The following is a 20,124-nucleotide window of genomic DNA, read 5'->3' on the forward strand; positions in this document are numbered from 1 at the left end:
ATTCTCAAGAAATCAAAATATTCAATTATCCTCTCGACGAAGCGATGCCGTAACTTATGCGAAAAGTAACTGTTTTCTTTTTTTATCGTAGAAAAAAACGGTTTTAGCTGTTCTTTGCCATGTCAGATCAAAGTTAAGAAATTCTAGCTTGTTAAATAACGATTAAGAGTGGTGTTAAATCCAAGTTGAAAGCCGCACCGTAAAATCATTGCTGCAAAAACAATATTCTCGCCAGGAAGCTTATTTAAAAGACTTACAGAAAGGTTGACTGAAAGATGATTGTGTTTTAAATTGCTTTCTGGCAAAATTAAGCGGCTAAAGACAATACTCTCATTTTGTTTCATCTGATTTGATTTGAAATTCTGCGGATTAAACTATAGGTTTGGCTCGATATTACCTCCCACATTTCCAAAGGCCCCGATAACCAAGATGATCATATCAACATTCAAAATCAATCAGGATCGATACATTTATCATAAAAACCGAGTCAGGTAATGTTAAATTACATAACTGTATTCGGGAAACTTTATTGATATAAATTTTGGCTTTATCAGAGTACGGTACGTCATGCAATATAAAATAAATGATCAAAAGTTTAAGAAAATAATAATAAGATAATGATCTGATAAAGCTGTGTCCACTGCATGTATCTTAACTTTTTGTTTCACTACTATGAATCAGCAATCAGTGAAAATTACTAACTGTACAAAAATATCTCAGCTCGGAGAGAAACAACTCTAACCATCTTGTTTGATGTACATTATCGGGCTTTGAATCTTTGTAGTCATCGCTGAAATCTTTGCATAACCACAGAATGATGGAGATGGTTGAAACGATTGGTACCCAAGTCTGGGGAGTTTATCCATCTAGAGTGATAAAATTAAAATAGCTGAGTGACAATCTAACAGAGAAAATAAGCATCAAAAGCCTCCTTTTTTGCCAAAGGCGTGTTCGTTAATTGGGTTCTGAGAATTGGAGATAAAGTTTGGAGAATGATCTATGAAAAGGAGCAGACTTAATGATTTGGTAGAAATGCTCATTTGGAGGAGGTCAGTAGTCCTTTTTCTAGCTTCTAAATCTTCAGCAGTCTTTTGTTAAAAAGAAGGACCTCTATTATTGCAGGGCCGGGATGGATATTGTACCCATTTCATGATCTAATCAAATGAAATAGACAACAAGCTCATATTGAGGCATTAATTATGGTTCGAGTTTCATTACATGAGCATTTTCAATAAAATAGAGCTGATGTAAGTTTTGTAGCTTGCACTACCGGACAATTCTGCTCTATTATTCACAACATGTTGTAGATCGCTGGGTTTCTCACGATGTCACGATCTTTAATATTGTATTTAAGATATTTGAACAGTTTTTCTTTTAGCTACAAGTCCAAATGCCACCCTCAGAACTTTCAATCGGAAGAAAAGAAGCAATATGTAATTATTAATCGCATTACCAATATCGCATGATAATGCGCTTTGTTGGAAAAAGGAAACGTCGTTTCCTTGGTTTGCGTGGTTGTGCAAACAGGCCATGAAACCGTAATTACAATCCAGTCAATTTGTTGAACCAATAAAAGTCAGCGCATTGGGCGCAAACGGGCATTTTGCGGCCAAGTTTCACAGGTAAGTTTCACCAAGTATCCTCCTGGAAATTTTCTTCTTGAATTTTCTGAATAACCTCGATTTACAATTATTATATAGATTATAGGAGAGAGATGACTGACTTCCCTGAGGTCGATAATAGCATGTTATTCCAAGGAACGAAGCATCAGAAATTATCGGTAATTTGGCCGTAACTGAGCAAACGACTTTTTTGCGTCAAAGAAACGTCCCAGAAATGTCCATTCTTCACCATACTAAGCTGTGCTACTTATTGAAGAACAGTAAACTAGTTTTTGTTTACAGCGCCTCGAAATACTTGTCCAAAAGCGTGTGACTAGAGTTCACACTCATAGTACAATCCGCCATCGACAGACCACGTTTTCTTCAATCTTTTTCTCCCAAGCGTGACCAGAAATGAATTTTGCCCTACAGTCTCACTATGTTTTCAAGTAGAAAAGTGACGAGAAGAAAATATTCACTAACTAAGTGATTTTTGTCGATCTTAATAAAGATTCTCAGGGTTGAAATTATGGTAAAGGTATGGAAGACAGTGCAGAGCATTGGTAACTAAATCTTAGATCTGAAATGGTTAACTAAAAGATTTCGACCTCGGGGATCTGATTTTTTTTCGACCGGGAACTGATATTGTCTTTAAGAGATTTACATTTTAGCGTACCTAAGATCATTTTGCTTCACTTGTTTACCTTAATTTTACAAGTTTTGCTATCGTTCGTTTCCAATATCTGAGATTTCTAAGTGTCGATGTTTATCAACACACAGCGAATCCTCTTACATCAAGAGACGATGATTCTATCCTTTCTTGTCTAACAATTATTTTCATATTCACTCACTCAGGCTCTTCAAATCTTTGAAAGCTCAAGTGAAGTCATTTTAGTGCTGATCCACTTGTAAGTGTTAAATATAACTATGATCCCGACAAGTTACCATTTTATTCACAGCGTTAAAAAAAGTATTATGACAACTAATTAAAGGTGACAGGCTGCGGGATTCGAATGTGGAGTATAAGATACGAGTAGCGGGATTTGCTGTGGTGTCAAAGCTCTGACTATCGTTGTTAGTCATGTGTAAAAGAAAAAATGTCTGTGTGGAAATATTTCTATTTTTCTTGGTAAAAATTGTCAGTAACTTGGTGTGGCAACACGTGAAAGAGCGTGACATGGCGTGATGTGACTTGTTACTTGACGTGACACATGTCACAACATAACACGACCTCACGTGACATTACGCGACATGCAGAATGTTGCATCATATTGCCAAAATAACTTACATAAAAGACACTCGGCAAGGGCGTTGCTGAGAAACACCCGCCCAAGAGAGAAAGACTTAAGTTATAAAGATAATATTTCAGACATTCTGCTAAATATCTTGAAAAAAATTATGTACCAATTAGCCGCATTTCAATAAACATTTTTGTGATTCCAACATTAAGTTAGTTAATGTTGCTTATTTTTTTGGCATTTCATTTCCCTAGCAGATAGTTTTCAGCACCATTATTTATCTATTTATCCATTTGTTTGTATATTTTTTTTAGTTTGGTCATTTTAATTTGTCCTCTCTTGGATGATTTTTTGTTAGTCGTAGGGGGCCGTTTAGACACAAAGCCAACGTGATGAACCCACTTTTCCTGATGTTACTGCTGAGCTCATGTATCGCTGCGGCATATACTCGGTCAGGTTTGTGCGGCCGCAATGGAGGAATGCCTTGTCCACCAGGCAAGCGAGAACAACTGATGGAAGGTGACAGAGTTCGTGAAGATGGTGTGTACGAACCCTTGCAATCATTTGTACCGTTGATAGAAAGGAGAGATGCCAGGCCAAAGTTAAAACGAATGTTTTTTAATTAAAAAATATTGTCTCTGCCATGAAAGAATACTTGTTACTGAGCTTGTGATGATCAAAAATCGAGTGAAATCTACTTTAGATAAATCACAGAGAGATATTGTACGTGAATAACAATTATATAAATTATACAAAATAAATGAATTGCGACTAACATCTGCCTCGTAATTTGTTTGCTAGACTGCGCAAGCGCAGTTTAATTAAGCTGCCGAAAACAATAATGCCGGAAAGATTAGGAAAATTCTTCCAATGGGCCAAGAGATAGAAAACACGGTGGCAATGTCATAAACGCCAGATCTTTAGTACGAACATATGATTAACATAACAAAGGCAAGATAGTGACTGTAAAGGAAAAGATAACCATCGGATTAATGTTTAAGATAACAAGGCAAGCCCTTCAAGGATGAGAAAAATTTAAATTTTTAAAGCCGTACTTCTCTTACGAGGAATTTGCTGTATTTACAATTTTTTTCCAAAGGACTTTAGTGACAATTTACTCCTGTGGAAACCTTTTGAGGTCAAATTGGTATAAGATCCTTCAAATATTATTCCTAACGCGCGATTGGTCTAAACGCATCACGTGACCAAATACTCCCCCACAGCTAAAACTGGGAGATACCCGAGGATGTCACCTAAGTGATATTCCTCGATTTCAAACCTTACGTCCACCAAGATAAGTCTTTGTTTACAATCAAATTCAAGATGAGAGAGCGTATTGTGGTTTTTACAGAAGAGAGGAAATTTTTTTCTTCATAAAGCCGTACCAGAGTAGACTCAAAAGAAAACAATGCCACGCAGCAATCGGTAAGCTGTTCGTTAACAGTTTTACACGCGTGTTGCAAATATTTTATAGATAATAAACACAATATATAGCCACTATTATAGTAATAATAATATGCTCGTATATTTGCCCTTGGACATTATCTGTTCCTCGAAACTTCGCTCTGGGAAAATTATTTGCATCTTGGAGCTGATAACGCCGGAGGACAAGTATCCGTGCACATGTTCGCGCCAAATAGAGGATATTGTCTATACATCTGTTTAATTCACAAACTTCGCCTACGTTTGACGTTACATAAACGTTACCAAGTTACCATTAGGTATCATTTCTAATTACTTCTCCAGATTTCAATCAAGCTTTTCTTTGTACATATTAACATAAGAAAGGCAGCATAAATTTACGTTAAGATAATTTGACGCTGTTTGTAAATCAAAGCGCTATCTGATGGAATTAGAATGATACGTTACGAACAAGTAGCGGGGAATGAAGAAAACAAAGTATGTATAATTAGAAAGTGTCGTTTTAGATCCTTGATTAGATGGTGTACCCTTGTATAAAACACGTATACATTTAACTATTCCAGAAAAGACGCTAGAGGTTAGTTCAAAGTAAAAAAAAAAAAAAACACAAAACACTTCAAGCAAAGCAAGAGACTGAAAAGTTTGCGGTAAGAGTTAAGAAGTATCTTTTTCAACGCACTTATTCTTTACCCCGTCGTGATCTGATCAAATAATCTGCCCAAGAGATCGCTTGCGTGCCACTGATCAGAAAGACATAAATGTGAATCACTGCTTAATGAGCTCTAACTGTACTTACTATAGTAGTCAGTATGCAGTTTTACTCATAACATGTTTTTGATGGAATTCATCTATTTTTTTCCTTTTTGGAAATCTCGATAAATTGTTGATGCTGCAGCTGCAGTGATAATGTTATGTGCATCAACTCTTGTCTTGCAGGCAATCCATAAAATTGAAACAAAGTCTTTTGTTTCAATTTTATAGTCTTTCGATGGAGTTTCTCACCCCTTTTCAGTGCGGTTATAGCATATTTGGTAAATACAGGGAGTCAAAAGACTATCAACTTGATATCCTCTTGAGGGAGCTCAGTCGTGCAGTACATATGTACATATTTCATCATTTAATACTTGTAGGAGACGCGGTTCCTAAGAAGGTAGCGCGCTGGATTCCGCAGGGATCGAAGTTTCGGTTCGGGTCATTGTGTATTTTTTTCCTTGAGTGAGTCACTTAACTCCCTTCCGCACATTAGTAATGAGAATGGCTAAGAGCCTCCTTACTCAGAAATGATGCAAGGAAGATAGAAATTTTGAGAGCTCTGAAGTGACTTGATATCAACCTTGTGACTTTGATAGGTCTACGCCCAGAACGCACCTTCCAAGTGCAATTATGATTTGTCATGGATAGCGCTTCTCCTCTTAAACGATAGGTCTTCGATTCGATCCATGAAGTTTTCCATTAACTAATTCTATTTTACCTCATTCTTCAAAAGGATATTTTTTATTGTATTTTGCTCTGAACGTAACCGTTTGTTGTAAGGTAGGGTTTAAAAGCCAATTATTACTGAAGAGCTGCGTTTGTCTTTCCCTTTACTGCCATAAAAAGAAATGATGATAACGTCGCGATAATTCAAAGATACAGTTCACTGTCTCTGTATTTCTTAGCATTTGAGGGTTCTATTTCGGAGTCAGGGTATGTGCGCGAGGCATATAAATACTAAAATATAAGATGGCTTCTCGCCCTTGAGTCGGATGTTGAGTTGGAGTGTCTCAAATGCGCAAACGTCTGCACACAGTTCTGATTTCAGCTCGCTTTTCATCCATCAGAAAATTTTGCTTTTCTCGGATCTCAGCTATCAGTTAAAAACGCGTTATTTCTTAGCAGACTGTTAACATTTTGACCAGTTCTAAGCTATCGGCTGAGCTACATCAAGATTCCTGACACAGTAAAAGAATTGCACACTTACGGAAGATCGGAACGATGGAACGAAGAAGTGAATTTTGGGTCAGAACAAAAACTAAGAAATGGCTTACAACCATTTCCGATTAAAAAAAAAGGCTCAGACAAAGTATTAGTGAAACACTGCGAAACGTGCTGAAGGACAATCTGCACGGGACTGATATCGCATCCACAAGGAACATTAATACCTTGGTCTTGGTCAGTCAGGGGTATTGCAGCCAAGAGGTATTCAACCCATCTCCTCATTAGGTACAAGAATACTTATGTTTGACTTCATTTCCTTTCAGAGGTAACATGATTAAACCAGTTGTAGTTACACTTCTCCTGTCTCTGTGTGTGGCAAATTCATTAATAATCTGTGGTCGTAATGGGGGCGTGCCATGTCCAAATGGAAAACGAGAGCTACAGAAGCAAGTAAAAGATGCAGTGGACAAACCCGCCAGGCCATTGGCTAAGCTGAAGAAAGGAACAGGTGTTTTTCTGATGAAAAGAAAAGACTTAGTTGAAATTTAAATCGCATTTTGAACGAAGGAAAGAGCTTCAAAAAAAGGTCATCCCCCTCTCACTTGACTGACTAGGTGTAATAAAAATTTTCATAATTGCAGCTTCAATTACTAGCCTTTTTGTGATATAGTAAATATAATAATACATCAGTGGTATCTTGGGGCAGACAGATTGACCATGACGTAACCGTAGACTAGGTATTCGATGGGCTCAAGAGGAAATAACCGGGAGAGAGCGACAACAAGGACGTTGGCCGAGATTTGTCTGATTTCGCGAAAGTTTATTCTAAGCTCTAAGTGAAAACGGAAGTCTCCTTCCCCAGACATCAGTATTGGTGATTCTTTCTCACTTAAAGAAGTTCTCCACCGTTTCTGAAGTCATTTTAATCCAAAAAGAAAAAATAAAGTCGCAGTCTTATTTTAAGAAGTGGGAAGTTTTCCCCTTTTTTGTAAGTGAAAGGTAATGTGAGTAACGGAAAGCGAAACCTGACATCTGTAGGTACACGATTACATAACAACCGTTTAAATGTGACAACCGGCAAAACGTGACATTCACCGAAATGACATCTTAAACGTTGGGTATTTACTCACAGGGAAAACGGAAAAGCCGTGTTAGGTTTCGAACAAAAAAAAAATTGCGATAAGACCACCTGAATCTCTCCAGTTTTCGCGAGTGCATCACCTTTCTTTTCACCTAATGTCAAGAAAACTGCCTGCAAAGAAAGCTTCTTTAAACATAGCCCTGTATTTCGATATTATTTGAGACTGATAAATTTTTGCTCATTTGCATGTTCATTCACCCAAGAACACAAATATTGTTTGGATGTATGAGGAGAGAGAAAAAATCCCAGTACAAGTTCTGGTCAAAAGTAGCTAAGGAATTGTCATGGTGTATTTGTGCTTTACCTTTTGACAGAGGGTTTAAATGTGGTGATGGCTTTTATGGCAACAATAAAAATTTGGGCCATTTACGGCTAACGGTTGACGAAAAACGACACTTTCGGGAAAGAAAAAATTTTTACGAGTCCCTTTTTTTACGACTAACGGTTAAAAGTTGTCAATTTATACTCCAAACAGTTTAATTTTTTTGGCCGTTTTGCGGTGTACGTATTTGAATTTTTAATACATCAGCTCCATTTTAATATTATCATGAATTAAGAATTAAGAATATGCTCAATACTTAAACGGAAATTAAATTTATTCCATTCAGGTAAACGATAGGATCTAAAAAAGAAATTACTAATGCAGTTAATACTTGATACGATCTGAAATAACTGTTTCAGTGGACAAACTCCCAAACTCCTTAACTGACCATAGAAAGGAGCGGAGCCGAAGTGGAAATTGTGGCAGGCGTGTTCGATCTGAGACAATTCCTGCCTTCGTGGTATTGTAGCGCTCTGACTTGAATTGAAAAAATTTCATTCATGCTTAAGAGGCAATGTGCAGAAGAGAGTGGTGTCCAAACTGCGTGCTCTTGAAAGCAGTATTTCTTCACACATTATGCTTCATACTTCAGTTCTATTTCCACATTTTTTTGAGGAATGGGAAACTTTAATAGATGACAAACCTACCGTTCGTCTTGTTATCACAAAAAAATAAAGATTGATGTTCGAAACCAAATATAATTTATTCCATTTAGGCAAATGATAAATTCTGCAAGAGCAATTACTGACGCAGTTAATAATTAATGAGAATTAGAGTACCTGTTTTAGTGGAAAAACTTCCCCATTCGACAAAGAAGAAGCTTTTAAGTCAATACATAAAGGGCATAGAGCGGACACATTTCCTTTCTGGAAATGCCTTTAGGAAAACAATGAACATAATTTACTATATCAAGACTGCGAATATAAAATGAATCTACAACTGTCAATCTGACAGACAAGAAAGGGCGAGCACTTGAAACAGGTGAAGAATATGTTTATTCAATAATGTCTCAACACGAAGTAAAGTTCATTCGGTTGTTGTCAACAACCTATCAACTAAGCGCAAAAACGTTATTCGAATTATTTTACGACACAATCTTTCTCTATTCCTAAAAAGAGAAAATTCTGGGAACATCTAATCTGGCGTCATGAGTCAGGCCAACGGCGCTTTCTTGAATTGACTGGAGGAAACTAATGAAGATAGTAATCATCACTACTGCAAATGTTTTTTGGAGGTTATTTATAAGCGAAAAACTTTGCCCGAATTCTTAGATACCGCCCGAGTCGCTAGAGGCTGTGGACCGATGCAAATTTAAAAGGGAGGCTTCGCCGAAACGTTTTCATACTGATCAAGAAAGGTGAGTTGAAAAGGTTTACAAGCAAACCTTGAAATATTCTTTTGATAAATACTTGTCACGATTTGACACCCGTCAGTTTAAGAGTGCATCAAAAAAAAAACAAGCGCATGCACACTCTTGAATGATCGACAGCACTGGTTTGGCAATCAAACGTGAGTTGAATGACTAATTGGACGAATCATTCTTCAAAAACAGTAAGTTATCTCACGGAAAGTTTTATTCGCCTCAAGCAAAGATTATTCTACGAAGATTTACCACGGTCTAGTTTAATTAGTAAGGAAAAGTTATTGTAAGTGAATTCAAATTTTTGTTTTGTAGATGTGAGAATGTGCACGTTTGTCAGTTGCTGCAATGGTGTGCGTAAATCTTGCCTTTCTTCCAACTAAAAACTTAAGTTGAATGATACACGTCATCAAGGCATAACGGGTTTTAATGCAGCATTTACTCATTGATATTAATATTGCTTCGGTTTCTGATGTGCATTTTGCCGTAGAAATGTCCAAATTTAACGGCATAGCGAAGCCTTACCGAAAGTGTATTTGTAGTAGAACTAAACTTTATTCAACGTTTTACAGGGAGTTAATTGTTTTGGAGAATTCAGATATCGAATGAATAAATGTTAGGCCCAGTTCAGACGTCGTGCTTCTTCTGTGCCGGAACTTAATTAAAAGTAGGTTCAACTTTTTTTTTTTTAGCACGGCAGAAGCACAACTCTGATTCAGCATTCGGGCTGGAGGATTTATTGAAAAAAACACACACATACACTCTTGACACACTTTAATTTTGATATTCATACATATTTACAAGATATTTCTTTGACCCCCGCAGATAGCAGATGCTAATCGAGGTGGGTTAATTCTTTTTTTCTTAACTAGCTTAATTTAATCACGCTGGAAATAAGACGGAGATGAAGAAATAAAACATAAAGAGACAAAAAGATACACAAGAAAAGAAAGAAAAAAAAGAAAATGAGTGCGCAAACGGGAGCGCAATTCTACCAAAATTTAATATATTCAACATTTTTAATTTGACTTGGCAGAGGCACGGCATTTAAATCGTTATCCCGCAGAATGTTGTGGCACGTCATAGCTTGTCCAAATTAATTGTTCTTCGTACTTTATTAAAAACTTTATATCCGACGCTGTGCATCTGCCGTGCGTTTGTTGAACTTAATTAACTTTGAAGCGATAGGGGCACGACGAAGTCTGGACAGGGTCCAACATTAATACATTTCATCGTAAACAATTTCTTCACATTTTAACTTTCTGCGTTACATTTTATGAAGGATTATTACATAACAAACCGTTTTTTAGGCAGGCAAAACAACACATTCTTTCTTGCAACGAAGCGAGGAATTCTCAAGGCGACTCAAGATGCAACGTTTGCCGCCCGCAGTGAGCGGGCAGGAAGGGAGCGTGCTGCCCGCTCTTGGAGCTAATCAGACTGCCGGATTTGTAGAATGCCGCACGCTTACGCACCGAGAAAAAAAAAAATGAAATTTGAGTTGTTTACCTAACACATAAGATCGAACAAGTGAAGAGCACGTTTACTCAATTAAATATTGTCTCAGCACGAAGGACAGTTAAGTTTTGATGTTGCCAACAACTTATCAACTGAGCGTAGAAACCTTTTTTCGAATTTTTTTACAATATAATGTCACACTATTTCTGAAAAGAGAGAATCTTGGATGCATTTAATTCATGTTAAGGTTGGGGTTAGGAAATAGTAACGTTCTTCAAAATCAAGCTTATACCATAGATGACGTAAGTAGCCTGTAGGAGTAATTTTACAGGTTTCCTCCAAAATTGCGAGATCTTATTAAAAAGAAAACTGCATTGGCGCCTACAATCGTCTGATTATGACGTTTTCTAGATGAATTTCAGCAATTGCAGTGATTGTTTTTTTTCTCGTACTTTGTCAGAACTTCCATCTTTTAGCCTGAGCTTCCTGGAGAGATCGTTTTCCATCGAAACTGAAAAGATGAATTCAAAATCCAGCGTTTGTTACACATCCTCAAGTTTATTGATATCATTGATATATCATATCATCTTTGTGAAGATAACCAATTGCTATGAGTCTGGAGTGCTACCTAGAGTCACCGTGCTTTCAAGTCAGACGCTTAATTTATCACAATGGCGTGCTAACCTGGACATAGATGTTGTAAAATTTCCTGCAGGAAACCTTAGTTTCTATGATGCTCTGAAAGTCGCAGAAACGATTTCTAGAACAGTGCAAGAAGGAAATGGAACCAAGGCTATCATAGGGTCTGGTAACAAATTCATTGACAGGTTAATCGCAGGCACGCTTGGATTGTTGGTAGTTCCATTCATAAGTATCTTGAGGCAGGATGAGTATCAGGTATTTAAAGAAAATCCTTTTATTATATATTGAGAATATCATTGTTAAGAAGAAAGTACCAGACTGGCGTGTCATGCAAGTAGCGCGCGCGCTGAGACATTTAACGTTGCTCAGTTCGTAAGCAAGTTACGCGTACGATTTCTCACGTGTGTTTTCGCAGTTTAAGTCGTATTTAGTCGCAGTTTAGTCGCATTTAGTCGAACAATCATATAATTTCATCACTGTTAAATGAAGGGGGTTCGCAGGCTTGTGACTATTACAACAGAGGAATTTACTGCTAAATACATCCATTTTGCAAAGTGGTCAACAGTAGGCAGATATTTAATAGCCTGGTTCAATGACCTTCGTGAGGGTCTTCTCGCGTTTTCTCACGAATATGAATATTGGAAACTTTCCATTGCAATGGCGACTGTGGTTGACTGTTTTGAGAAATACCAATTATAATAGCTATGGCGAGAAAGAATAGACAATTTTTTTGCTTTAAACTAATTAAAAAAGGAATACTTTTCATGAGGTTTTGGTTGCTTCACTAAGCGGCAGCAAGAGATTTTTATCTCTTGGCCTTAGTCAGTTTTTTGAATGATCAAGGCAGCGGTAAGGTAAAGACAACGCACCGATAAAAAAAGGAATGTAGTATAAAATTATACGCTTAAAAGAAGGAAATAGAGGTTTGAACGTAACATGTCCTGAAATCAATGTGCATGGAAATTTCATGACAAAACTAAATGGGTCAAATCATCGATTAATTTTCAGTTTTAGATAATTTACCGAAATTTCTTTATCCATCGGTTTCTTTTTCTCTTACGTCATTTTTCAACATTTCCTTTCTAGTTGACTCATCGGGAAATAGTAATCCTGGATTTTTTTGTATGCCATCCAGTCCCCCTGTTAGACCATTCCCTCATTTCCATTTATTTTATCATTTTTGGATGACTAGTACCTCACTCCCAGATGTTTTGTTACTAGTTTAGAGTCGCGCTCTATTAAAAAAATCAGGTTACGAGATCGAAATTTCAATCGCGTGATAGTTGATGAGGGTGAAACATAGAAATAGAAAGCAACAGTGATATAAATGTTTTAGTATAAATCTACTATTCAAAACTTAACAACCTGACAGGCTCATGTTGACATTTTATTTTGTTCACAACAGCAAATTGTTCAAAAGCTCAGTCAATCAGATGAATTCACCACAACTGGTATGGCACACTGAGTAGCATTTTATGTTACTGCCGAGCGGGAAATTTAAAATTGACTTAAACAAAATCATCACGGGAATAAGTTCTCTTAGTTGAAATCTCTTGGTTACTGATAATACTTGGCATATTTGCAACATAAATTTTGAATGATGGGTTTTTGCAACACTTTACTTAATAGGATCAGCTCTACATTAACCTCAGCCCATCAACACTTACGGAGCACATTAGCATTGCTTTTAAAATTGCCGATCAACTTGGTTGTCAACATGTCGCAGTGTTCACCTCCAGCTTTCACAGGTCAGAAATTCTGCAACAGATTCAAAATCAGACAAGGAAATCTTATATCTCCTCAAGCATTACAGAATTGCATCTTAATGACACGCCTATTGGCATTGCGAGAATGATGACAGAAATTTTTAAGATCACTGTAAACTACAACTCAGTTTTGGTTGTAATGGACTGCAGTGAACAGGACGCTTCGTTCCTCATAGAAGCTACTTACACCGTCAATATAAACCCTGTGCAATTTCAGTGGTTGTTTCTTAGAGAGGAGGAAAATAGCACTGATGAAGTGATATCCCTTCCTATAAATGTGTTTGGCCTACGTTCAAAATTTGATAAAAAGCAATGGGTGCAGGATGCATTGCTCCTCCTTAATGGCTCGTTTTATTCAAGTAACGACCAGAATAAATTTATCAACATGGGATCCGTCAGCTCAAAAGTTACCGACCAATTTGAACTATACAGGTGAGTAAAACATGAAAGCCATACGGAGGGGAGGTAAACGAGTGGTGAACGATCAAACATTTGCTTGAGAAGAAAAACGTCAGTTGAATGAAATGTATGATCTTGAGAATTCATTATCTATGTCAGTTTGAGAGAGGCAACTAAAAATTTACCAGTTTCAAAAATCTTTTAGCCAGCCGGGTTTAAGAAAATGTATCATCCATACCGGCCTTAGTTGGGCTATTATTAGGCACAAAGTATCGGTGCCCTAAGTAACCATCTTGCAATTACCTCGCCCGTTACTCAAGAGATTTGGCTGGGGACAAACAGGGGTTGAAATGACACAAGCTTGGTTATTTAGAGATTCTCCGCGACGACAAGAGTTATCAGAAAGATGGGGGTGATGGGAATAAGTTTCCAGGGGAGGATTCAGTTAGTTAGCAGGATACTGTCTTGGTATAGGTAACGAGTGCACCAAATCTCGTTGTGTGGTGGGAGTATGAGTCACCAGATTAATGATAAAGGATAAACTTAAGAAATAATTTCTTTGCTGCTTTGGCTCAATCCAAGAAGAAAAGTGGAACATGAAACGTGATTTTAAAACAGAAGTGTCTGCAGTAAAGAAAAGAGAAGCAAAGGCTCGATGTTTTTTTCGAAGATTTATGCCTAATCGAAAAAAAAAGAAATGAAAGAGAAAATAGTATAGTTTGTGCTCCATAAAAGAAAATGTTCCTTGCAAAACGTTCTTTAGGAGAGACTCTGTTATGATACTATGACTTAGAGCCACTTAATGGCCATTTTTATACGTTGGTAATTTTGTATTATCAGCTGAGTTGATAACGTAAATTGGCGACCGTAAACAATTCAAAATCTGACGTTTTGAGCGTTAGCCCTTCGTTAATACGAAGAGCAAAGAGGCGAAGCGCTAACGCTCGAAACTTCAGCTTTTAAACTCTTTACGGTGGCCAATTTACGTTGTCAACGCGGTTGATAATAATAAATTACCTCGTTATACTCTCCCACCGACGCAGTACCACAATTTCATCAGAGACTAACCTTTTACATATTTATACCTTGTCTGTCTAAAAAATGTTACTCTTTAAAACTCCAGAAAAATGCTAGATCAGGCGTTCTTGGGAAAAACAGGATGGGTTCAGTTCGACGAGAAAGGAAACCGAGTGGCGACTAGTTATGATATCATCATCACATTCCGAGAGAACTCATCAAGTTCAGGGGAAGTGGCATGGGTTACCATGGGATCTGCAACAGGCCATCGAGTCAGCTTTCAAAGGTCGTTATGGGCGACCAATGTTTGTGATCACAAAGAAATACTTCGAGTGGTGGTTATTGAAGAAGAACCAATGTTGATAGTAAGTAAGGAAGATGTGGCTACATTCAGTGAGTGCGTTTTGAGTTACCCTTGCACAAAATACAAGCACTATGATAACAACTCCGAGCAAAATACACCGATAAAGTGCTGTTGCATTGGCTTTCTAATAGATCTCTTGCAGTGGCTTGAAAAAGACTTATCTCTTTCGGTGGAGTTGTATTTGGGTAGGGATGGCAAGTATGGGGCTTACAATGCGGACTCTAAAGAATGGGATGGAATGATTGGCGATTTGCTTTCTAACAGAGCTGACATGGCTCTTTCAGCGTTGACTACAACGAGAATGAGGGAAAAATACATTGACTTTTCTTATCCATTTTTTCATGGAGAAATGAAGCTGCTCATCTCTGTCACTCCAGTAAGAGTTAATGTGGAAATTGGGTTCCTGGCACCGTTTGACAAAGCCTTGTGGATTGTCTTTTTGGCTACTGTCAGTGGTGTTCTTGCAACAGTATGGCTCATGGAAAGAATGAGTCCGAATCGCCAACGGATAATCTTTGCAGAAAAGGACACCAAATTCAGTTTGTCGACATGTATGTCTTACATTTGGAGTAATGTAGTGAAACTTGAGTTGGAAGGCAAGAAGCCACAGAGCATTAGTGCGAGACTTACAACTGCTGTGTTTTCCATCTCAACACTGATAATAATTACAACATACACGGCTAAATTGGCAGCTTCTCTTGTTCAGCTGGATGAAGAATCCCCTGTCACAGGGATTAAAGATCCTAAGGTAACTAAAACTAAAGCTCTGAATGTGGGTTATTTTCTTTCTGTCCTGTTCTGAAATGGCTTCAAGCCATTTCAGGACAGGTTGAAGATATGATTTCGGGCCAATGATATCTGTGAACATGACTTGGTAAGCCTGTGTAAATTGGTGTTTCCTCCAGCTTCCATAAAGACCTGTAAGACCCATAAAAACCATCATAACACTCGTGAGTTCAGCACAAAGAAAAATCATTTTGGGTAGCTCACGTATGAGACAAGTTAGATAAGGTTTCAGGCATTCATATTGGAATTTATTTTTTAGAAAAGAGCTGACACTGTTTCCTACTTGTTTTGCAGTTTCAAGATCCTCCGCCAGGCTTCACATTTACCACTCTTCATAGTAGTAGTATACTGTCCTTCTTTACAAACAGTGATGATCCTGCATACAGAAAAATAGGAAGAAACATGATTCCCTATACTGTGAGGAGCTACAACGAGGGTCTCGAAAAACTAAAGAAAGGGTCGGTATTAATTCTCTTTTCAAACTTGGATTTATGATGGAGACATGTCTTGCACACGGCAGTGAATATACAGCCTTAGTCATGCCTTCCTAAGAAAAGGGTTACTTATTTTGAATGTTCTCCATGTAAGAATAAATGTTATGACCTGCTAAAATTTCAAGTAAAAACCTTTGGGCAAAGTTATAATAAACAATCAACCCCTATATATTCCCTACTGCCTTGTAACAGAGTGGTAACGGCCATGAAACCTGGGTTATAATGGGTTGTAGTGCATTCTTAGGGATCTGAATGGAGGACTCCACAAAGGCGGTTTAGCGGCAACCATGTGGATTCTCCCACTTCAAGCAATTCATCGTTGTTACCCAAAAAATGATTAAAACTAAGTAAGTCCCCCTCTCCCGCGTTGAAAATAACTCTGTAATGCATAGTTTCTTATCTACCAAAATTTTATATGAGACTGTTACCCCAGGATGGTGTCCGGTCAATTCGCCACCACAACAAACTCGCCATCGCAAAACTCGCCACCGCGAAGAGTCAAGTTGACTTAAACATTATGAGTAGCCTGTACTTGCAGAAGTATATTGCGAAAAGGGAAAAGGACTCAGAAGTTATGCGTAGCGTCTCAATTATGGAACGTGAACCGGTAAATGAAGTTAAACATGTTGATATCCCAAACTTCAGTTTGCGGAAAGCGAAACCAGAGTAATTTTCGCCAAATGATGTTCATAGTGGTGATTTTCGCCGATGTTGATTAAACCGCATGAAATTTACATCAAATGAAAGCTAAGATATAGTAGTATATTCGACATGAAATGCTCGTACAAGTAGAGCGAAATTTGTAGAAACGGACTTGGCTTCCTTTCTTTGTGTTAATCACAAAGGATGCCGTCGTGACCTGTAACACGAGTTTCTTTCTCATGAACGCATTTCGTAATCAAATCTAATGGAACTTATATCATAAAAGTGCACACAAACCCAGTGTATTACAATAATAAATAGCATGTCAGCGATGTTTCGCTGACATACGGCTTTGAGGTGCCTCCGCGTCAGGAGCCATTTACAGTGTGATGGATGTTACATATGGTATTTAACGGATAACGTGCCATAATTGAGAATTCCCTCAGAATAACTCATGTCGATCTCTCTAAGCCAACCCAATTTGTAAACTGCGGTTATAATTAATTTAAGCAGGCAATTTTTTTCCTACAAGTTCACAATCTAGTCTCCTTTTCCCAGTTACGCGTAGTCCTGAAAAGGACATTTGTCAGTTGTGATGACTAACGTTTGGACAACCTGAGTGAATGTCTCGATTCTGATGAAAAGAACTGAAAGATATCGACGTTCCTTCATGCCATCTATTTTCAATCTTACTTAATAATAAACGAGGAAATTGTTTTTAAGTTTTAAGTGAGTAAATATCACTTTTGCACAAAGGTCTTAAGGGTAAATTAGATACTAATTAGCATATATCTTATAATTCAACTTTTATCGTGTATAGTACTTTTTAAGGATCATGCATATCGTTTAATTTTTCTTGAACTTATTGACGGTAAATACCACGCAATTTACCTTACTAGTTGCGATGTGACATTGTTTGCTTATTAAATCTATCATATCTATCATGATGACTTTAGGGCTCTACTGAAAAAAAACCTTGAAGAGTTTGGTTCCCTCATTAAATATCATGATTATTATAATAATTATTATTATTACTTTTGCTTGTCACTTCTGCTAAGTTTGTCGAAACGTCCGCCACCACCACCAACAACAGTCCTTCACAGGACTTTCTTCCTCCCATACGATTAGACTACACGATCACTTGATTTTGCTACGCCTATTTATTTTCGGTTTTTTTTTTTTCTGAGTCAACGAATGAAACGCCACATGGTCTTATCTTCCAGTTTGTACACATTCCTTACTTTGATTTTCACTTACTTTTCAGGGAAATTAAAGCCTTCATCTACGACTCACCATTCATTGACCTTGGAGCTTCCAAGATGCCCGGATGTTCGTTTAAAGTAGTAGGGAACCCAATAATTACTGTAGCATACGCCATAGGATTTCCCAAAAACTCGAAGTGGAGAGATCCGGTTTCAAATCTGTTGCTTAAATACCAAAAAATAGATTACTTTAGAAAACTGAAGGAAAAATGGTTTAGAGGAGGCTGTTTTTATACCGGTCGATCATCTCAAAGCGCTGAAGAGATGAAGCCTGTTAATTTTGGTGGCCTTTTCTTTATATTAGGTGGAGCGATAGTTGTGTGTTTTCTTATTTTACTTGGAGAGTGCCTGTGGTCACGCCATGAACGAAAGGAAGGGAGATATACCCCTAAAAGAATCGGACAGAGTAACAAGTCCTCAATAATTCGTTCCTTCTCTGACGAGCAAAGAAAGGAGCGAAGCCAGGGTGGAAATTTTAGCACGCGTGTTCGATCTGATACAATTCCTCCTTTCTTGGTAGTGTAGCGTTCTTGCTATTATTAAACAAATATTAATTATTTTTAAAAGTTAATGTGCCAAGGAAAATGTATGTCATGAAGGTAACTGCCACAAATGCTGAAATCTAAATATTAATCTGACAATCCCACCCCCCCAAAACGCTCTCAAGTCAATGAACAAAGGCAATCACCTTCTGGAAATGATATGGGGAAAATAATTAAGCCTGCGATAATCATACATTTACAATATCAAGGCTGCGCATAAAAAGTGAATCTCTAACTGTTAATCTGACACAGACAGGACAGGGCGACCATATGGGAACAGATGAAGAATACGTTTATATAATAATGTGTCAACACGAAGCGGAGTTCAGTCTTACGCGATTATCGAATTATTTTCCTACATAATGTCTCTCGATTCCTAAAATTAGAAAATTCTGTTATTAATTCTGAATTAATCTGTTTCCGTGAGACAGGTCAAGGACACTCCCTCGAAATGACTTGAGGAAAAATAATTAAGATGGTGACCTCACGACTGCAAATGCACATATATAGGTTATTTACCAGCCAAAGTCGGTTCATGTTTGGAAAACTGTGCCCGAAGTCTTGAATATCGCCCGAGTCACCTAAGGCTGTAGATAGAGGGCGGTATTCAACTTTCGCTATTTCGCTATATTGATCAACCTAGGCAGGTGTAAAACATTTCATTCTTTTCTAGAAACTAACAAAACGCATGCCAAAAGACCACGAACAATTTAGGGCGGTAATTACGGTAAGATCCTCCATAAATTAAACACATTTTAGCGAGTAGATGTAAAGATAACAGAGGTAATGCAAATTAAAGAGAAAGGATTCACCGAAAAATTTATTTGCATGATGATACTGATCATAAAAGGTGTCTTCAAATGGCTTTCAAGCAAACTTCGAAAGATTTTTTGCGATGAGTATTTTGCACGATTGGACACCTGTCGCAACAACACCACACATTGATCACAGGAAAATTAACAATTTAATTCTACACGAAGAAAGTCCTATACGTACATCATCAACTCTCACACTCTGGCTCTCATTTTACGACACAAAGTCCGTAAAACTTCTCTCGCTCAAGCGCAGTAGGATCGATTTAGTTAAGCTATTCTGCCATGACATCTTCTTTCTTTGAGTTCTTAAAGGACTCACAAGTAATGAATGGCAAAGAAACTAATAATTATATAACTCAAATAACTTAATTCATTTTATGTTTGAATCGGTCAATGTCCCTATTATTCTTAGCATTCCAAAACCTCGAATCAAACAAGGTCTCTCGCAACTCGATCGCTAGAGGTCCTAACTCTAAGTTGAGGAAAACTAGGCTGTGTGTTTGTAGAGAAGAGTACAGTTGACGTCACTTCGCAAGGTTCCATAATCTGTAGTGGTTTTCCTGAATTGGTATTTGTCACTGAGCTTGGATCCTTTGTTTGCGATATTGGCTCGAGGTTCAAATCTTGTTCGTCAGGCATCTCAACTCTATTAAGACTAATCGCTAACCGCAAGTGTCTACGGTTTTTACGTACCACTCTGGAAGGTTTTTGGATGACATATGACGGGGGAGTAGGGCTTCTTGCAATGACTTTCCCAGGCACCCTTTCTGCTGATCTAACTTTACACGAACTGAGTCACCTGGCTTTAGGTCGCGAAGGGGTAGCAGTCCAAGTCTCTTGTCAAAGTGCTGATGGTATGCAGTTTTGGATCGCTCGTCCTTTCTAGTAACAGCTTCGTGGCTCAGTAGAACCGGCTTCAAGTTGGATTCCAATGTA

The 20,124-nt window shown here is 37.7% G+C and overlaps 1 protein-coding gene across 1 annotated transcript; it reads left to right on the forward strand.

Moving 5' to 3' along the window:
• The first annotated feature begins 8,493 nt into the window (after positions 1–8,493).
• LOC131794214 (glutamate receptor ionotropic, NMDA 1) lies at positions 8,494–19,166 on the forward strand. The gene is made up of 8 exons (XM_059111733.2): positions 8,494–8,622; positions 8,913–8,998; positions 9,827–9,845; positions 10,920–11,356; positions 12,731–13,299; positions 14,390–15,395; positions 15,728–15,891; positions 17,834–19,166. The coding sequence occupies exons 4-8, from the start codon at positions 10,979–10,981 to the stop codon at positions 18,354–18,356; spliced, it is 2,640 nt and encodes an 879-aa protein (XP_058967716.2). The 5' UTR covers positions 8,494–8,622; positions 8,913–8,998; positions 9,827–9,845; positions 10,920–10,978; the 3' UTR covers positions 18,357–19,166.
• Positions 19,167–20,124: the final 958 nt, after the last annotated feature.

This window comes from Pocillopora verrucosa, chromosome 3 (assembly GCF_036669915.1).
Source record: "Pocillopora verrucosa isolate sample1 chromosome 3, ASM3666991v2, whole genome shotgun sequence".
NCBI classification, from domain to species: Eukaryota; Metazoa; Cnidaria; class Anthozoa; order Scleractinia; family Pocilloporidae; genus Pocillopora; species Pocillopora verrucosa.

Excerpts from the sequence above, each read along its gene's own strand:
- LOC131794214 (XM_059111733.2), top strand. The coding sequence starts at position 10,979 with ATGAATTCAAAATCCAGCGTTTGTTACACATCCTCAAGTTTATTGATA. Across the intron at positions 11,357-12,730 it reads TGAGGCAGGATGAGTATCAG|GATCAGCTCTACATTAACCT; the intron begins GTATTTAAAGAA and ends TTTACTTAATAG. Across the intron at positions 13,300-14,389 it reads GACCAATTTGAACTATACAG|AAAAATGCTAGATCAGGCGT; the intron begins GTGAGTAAAACA and ends TTAAAACTCCAG.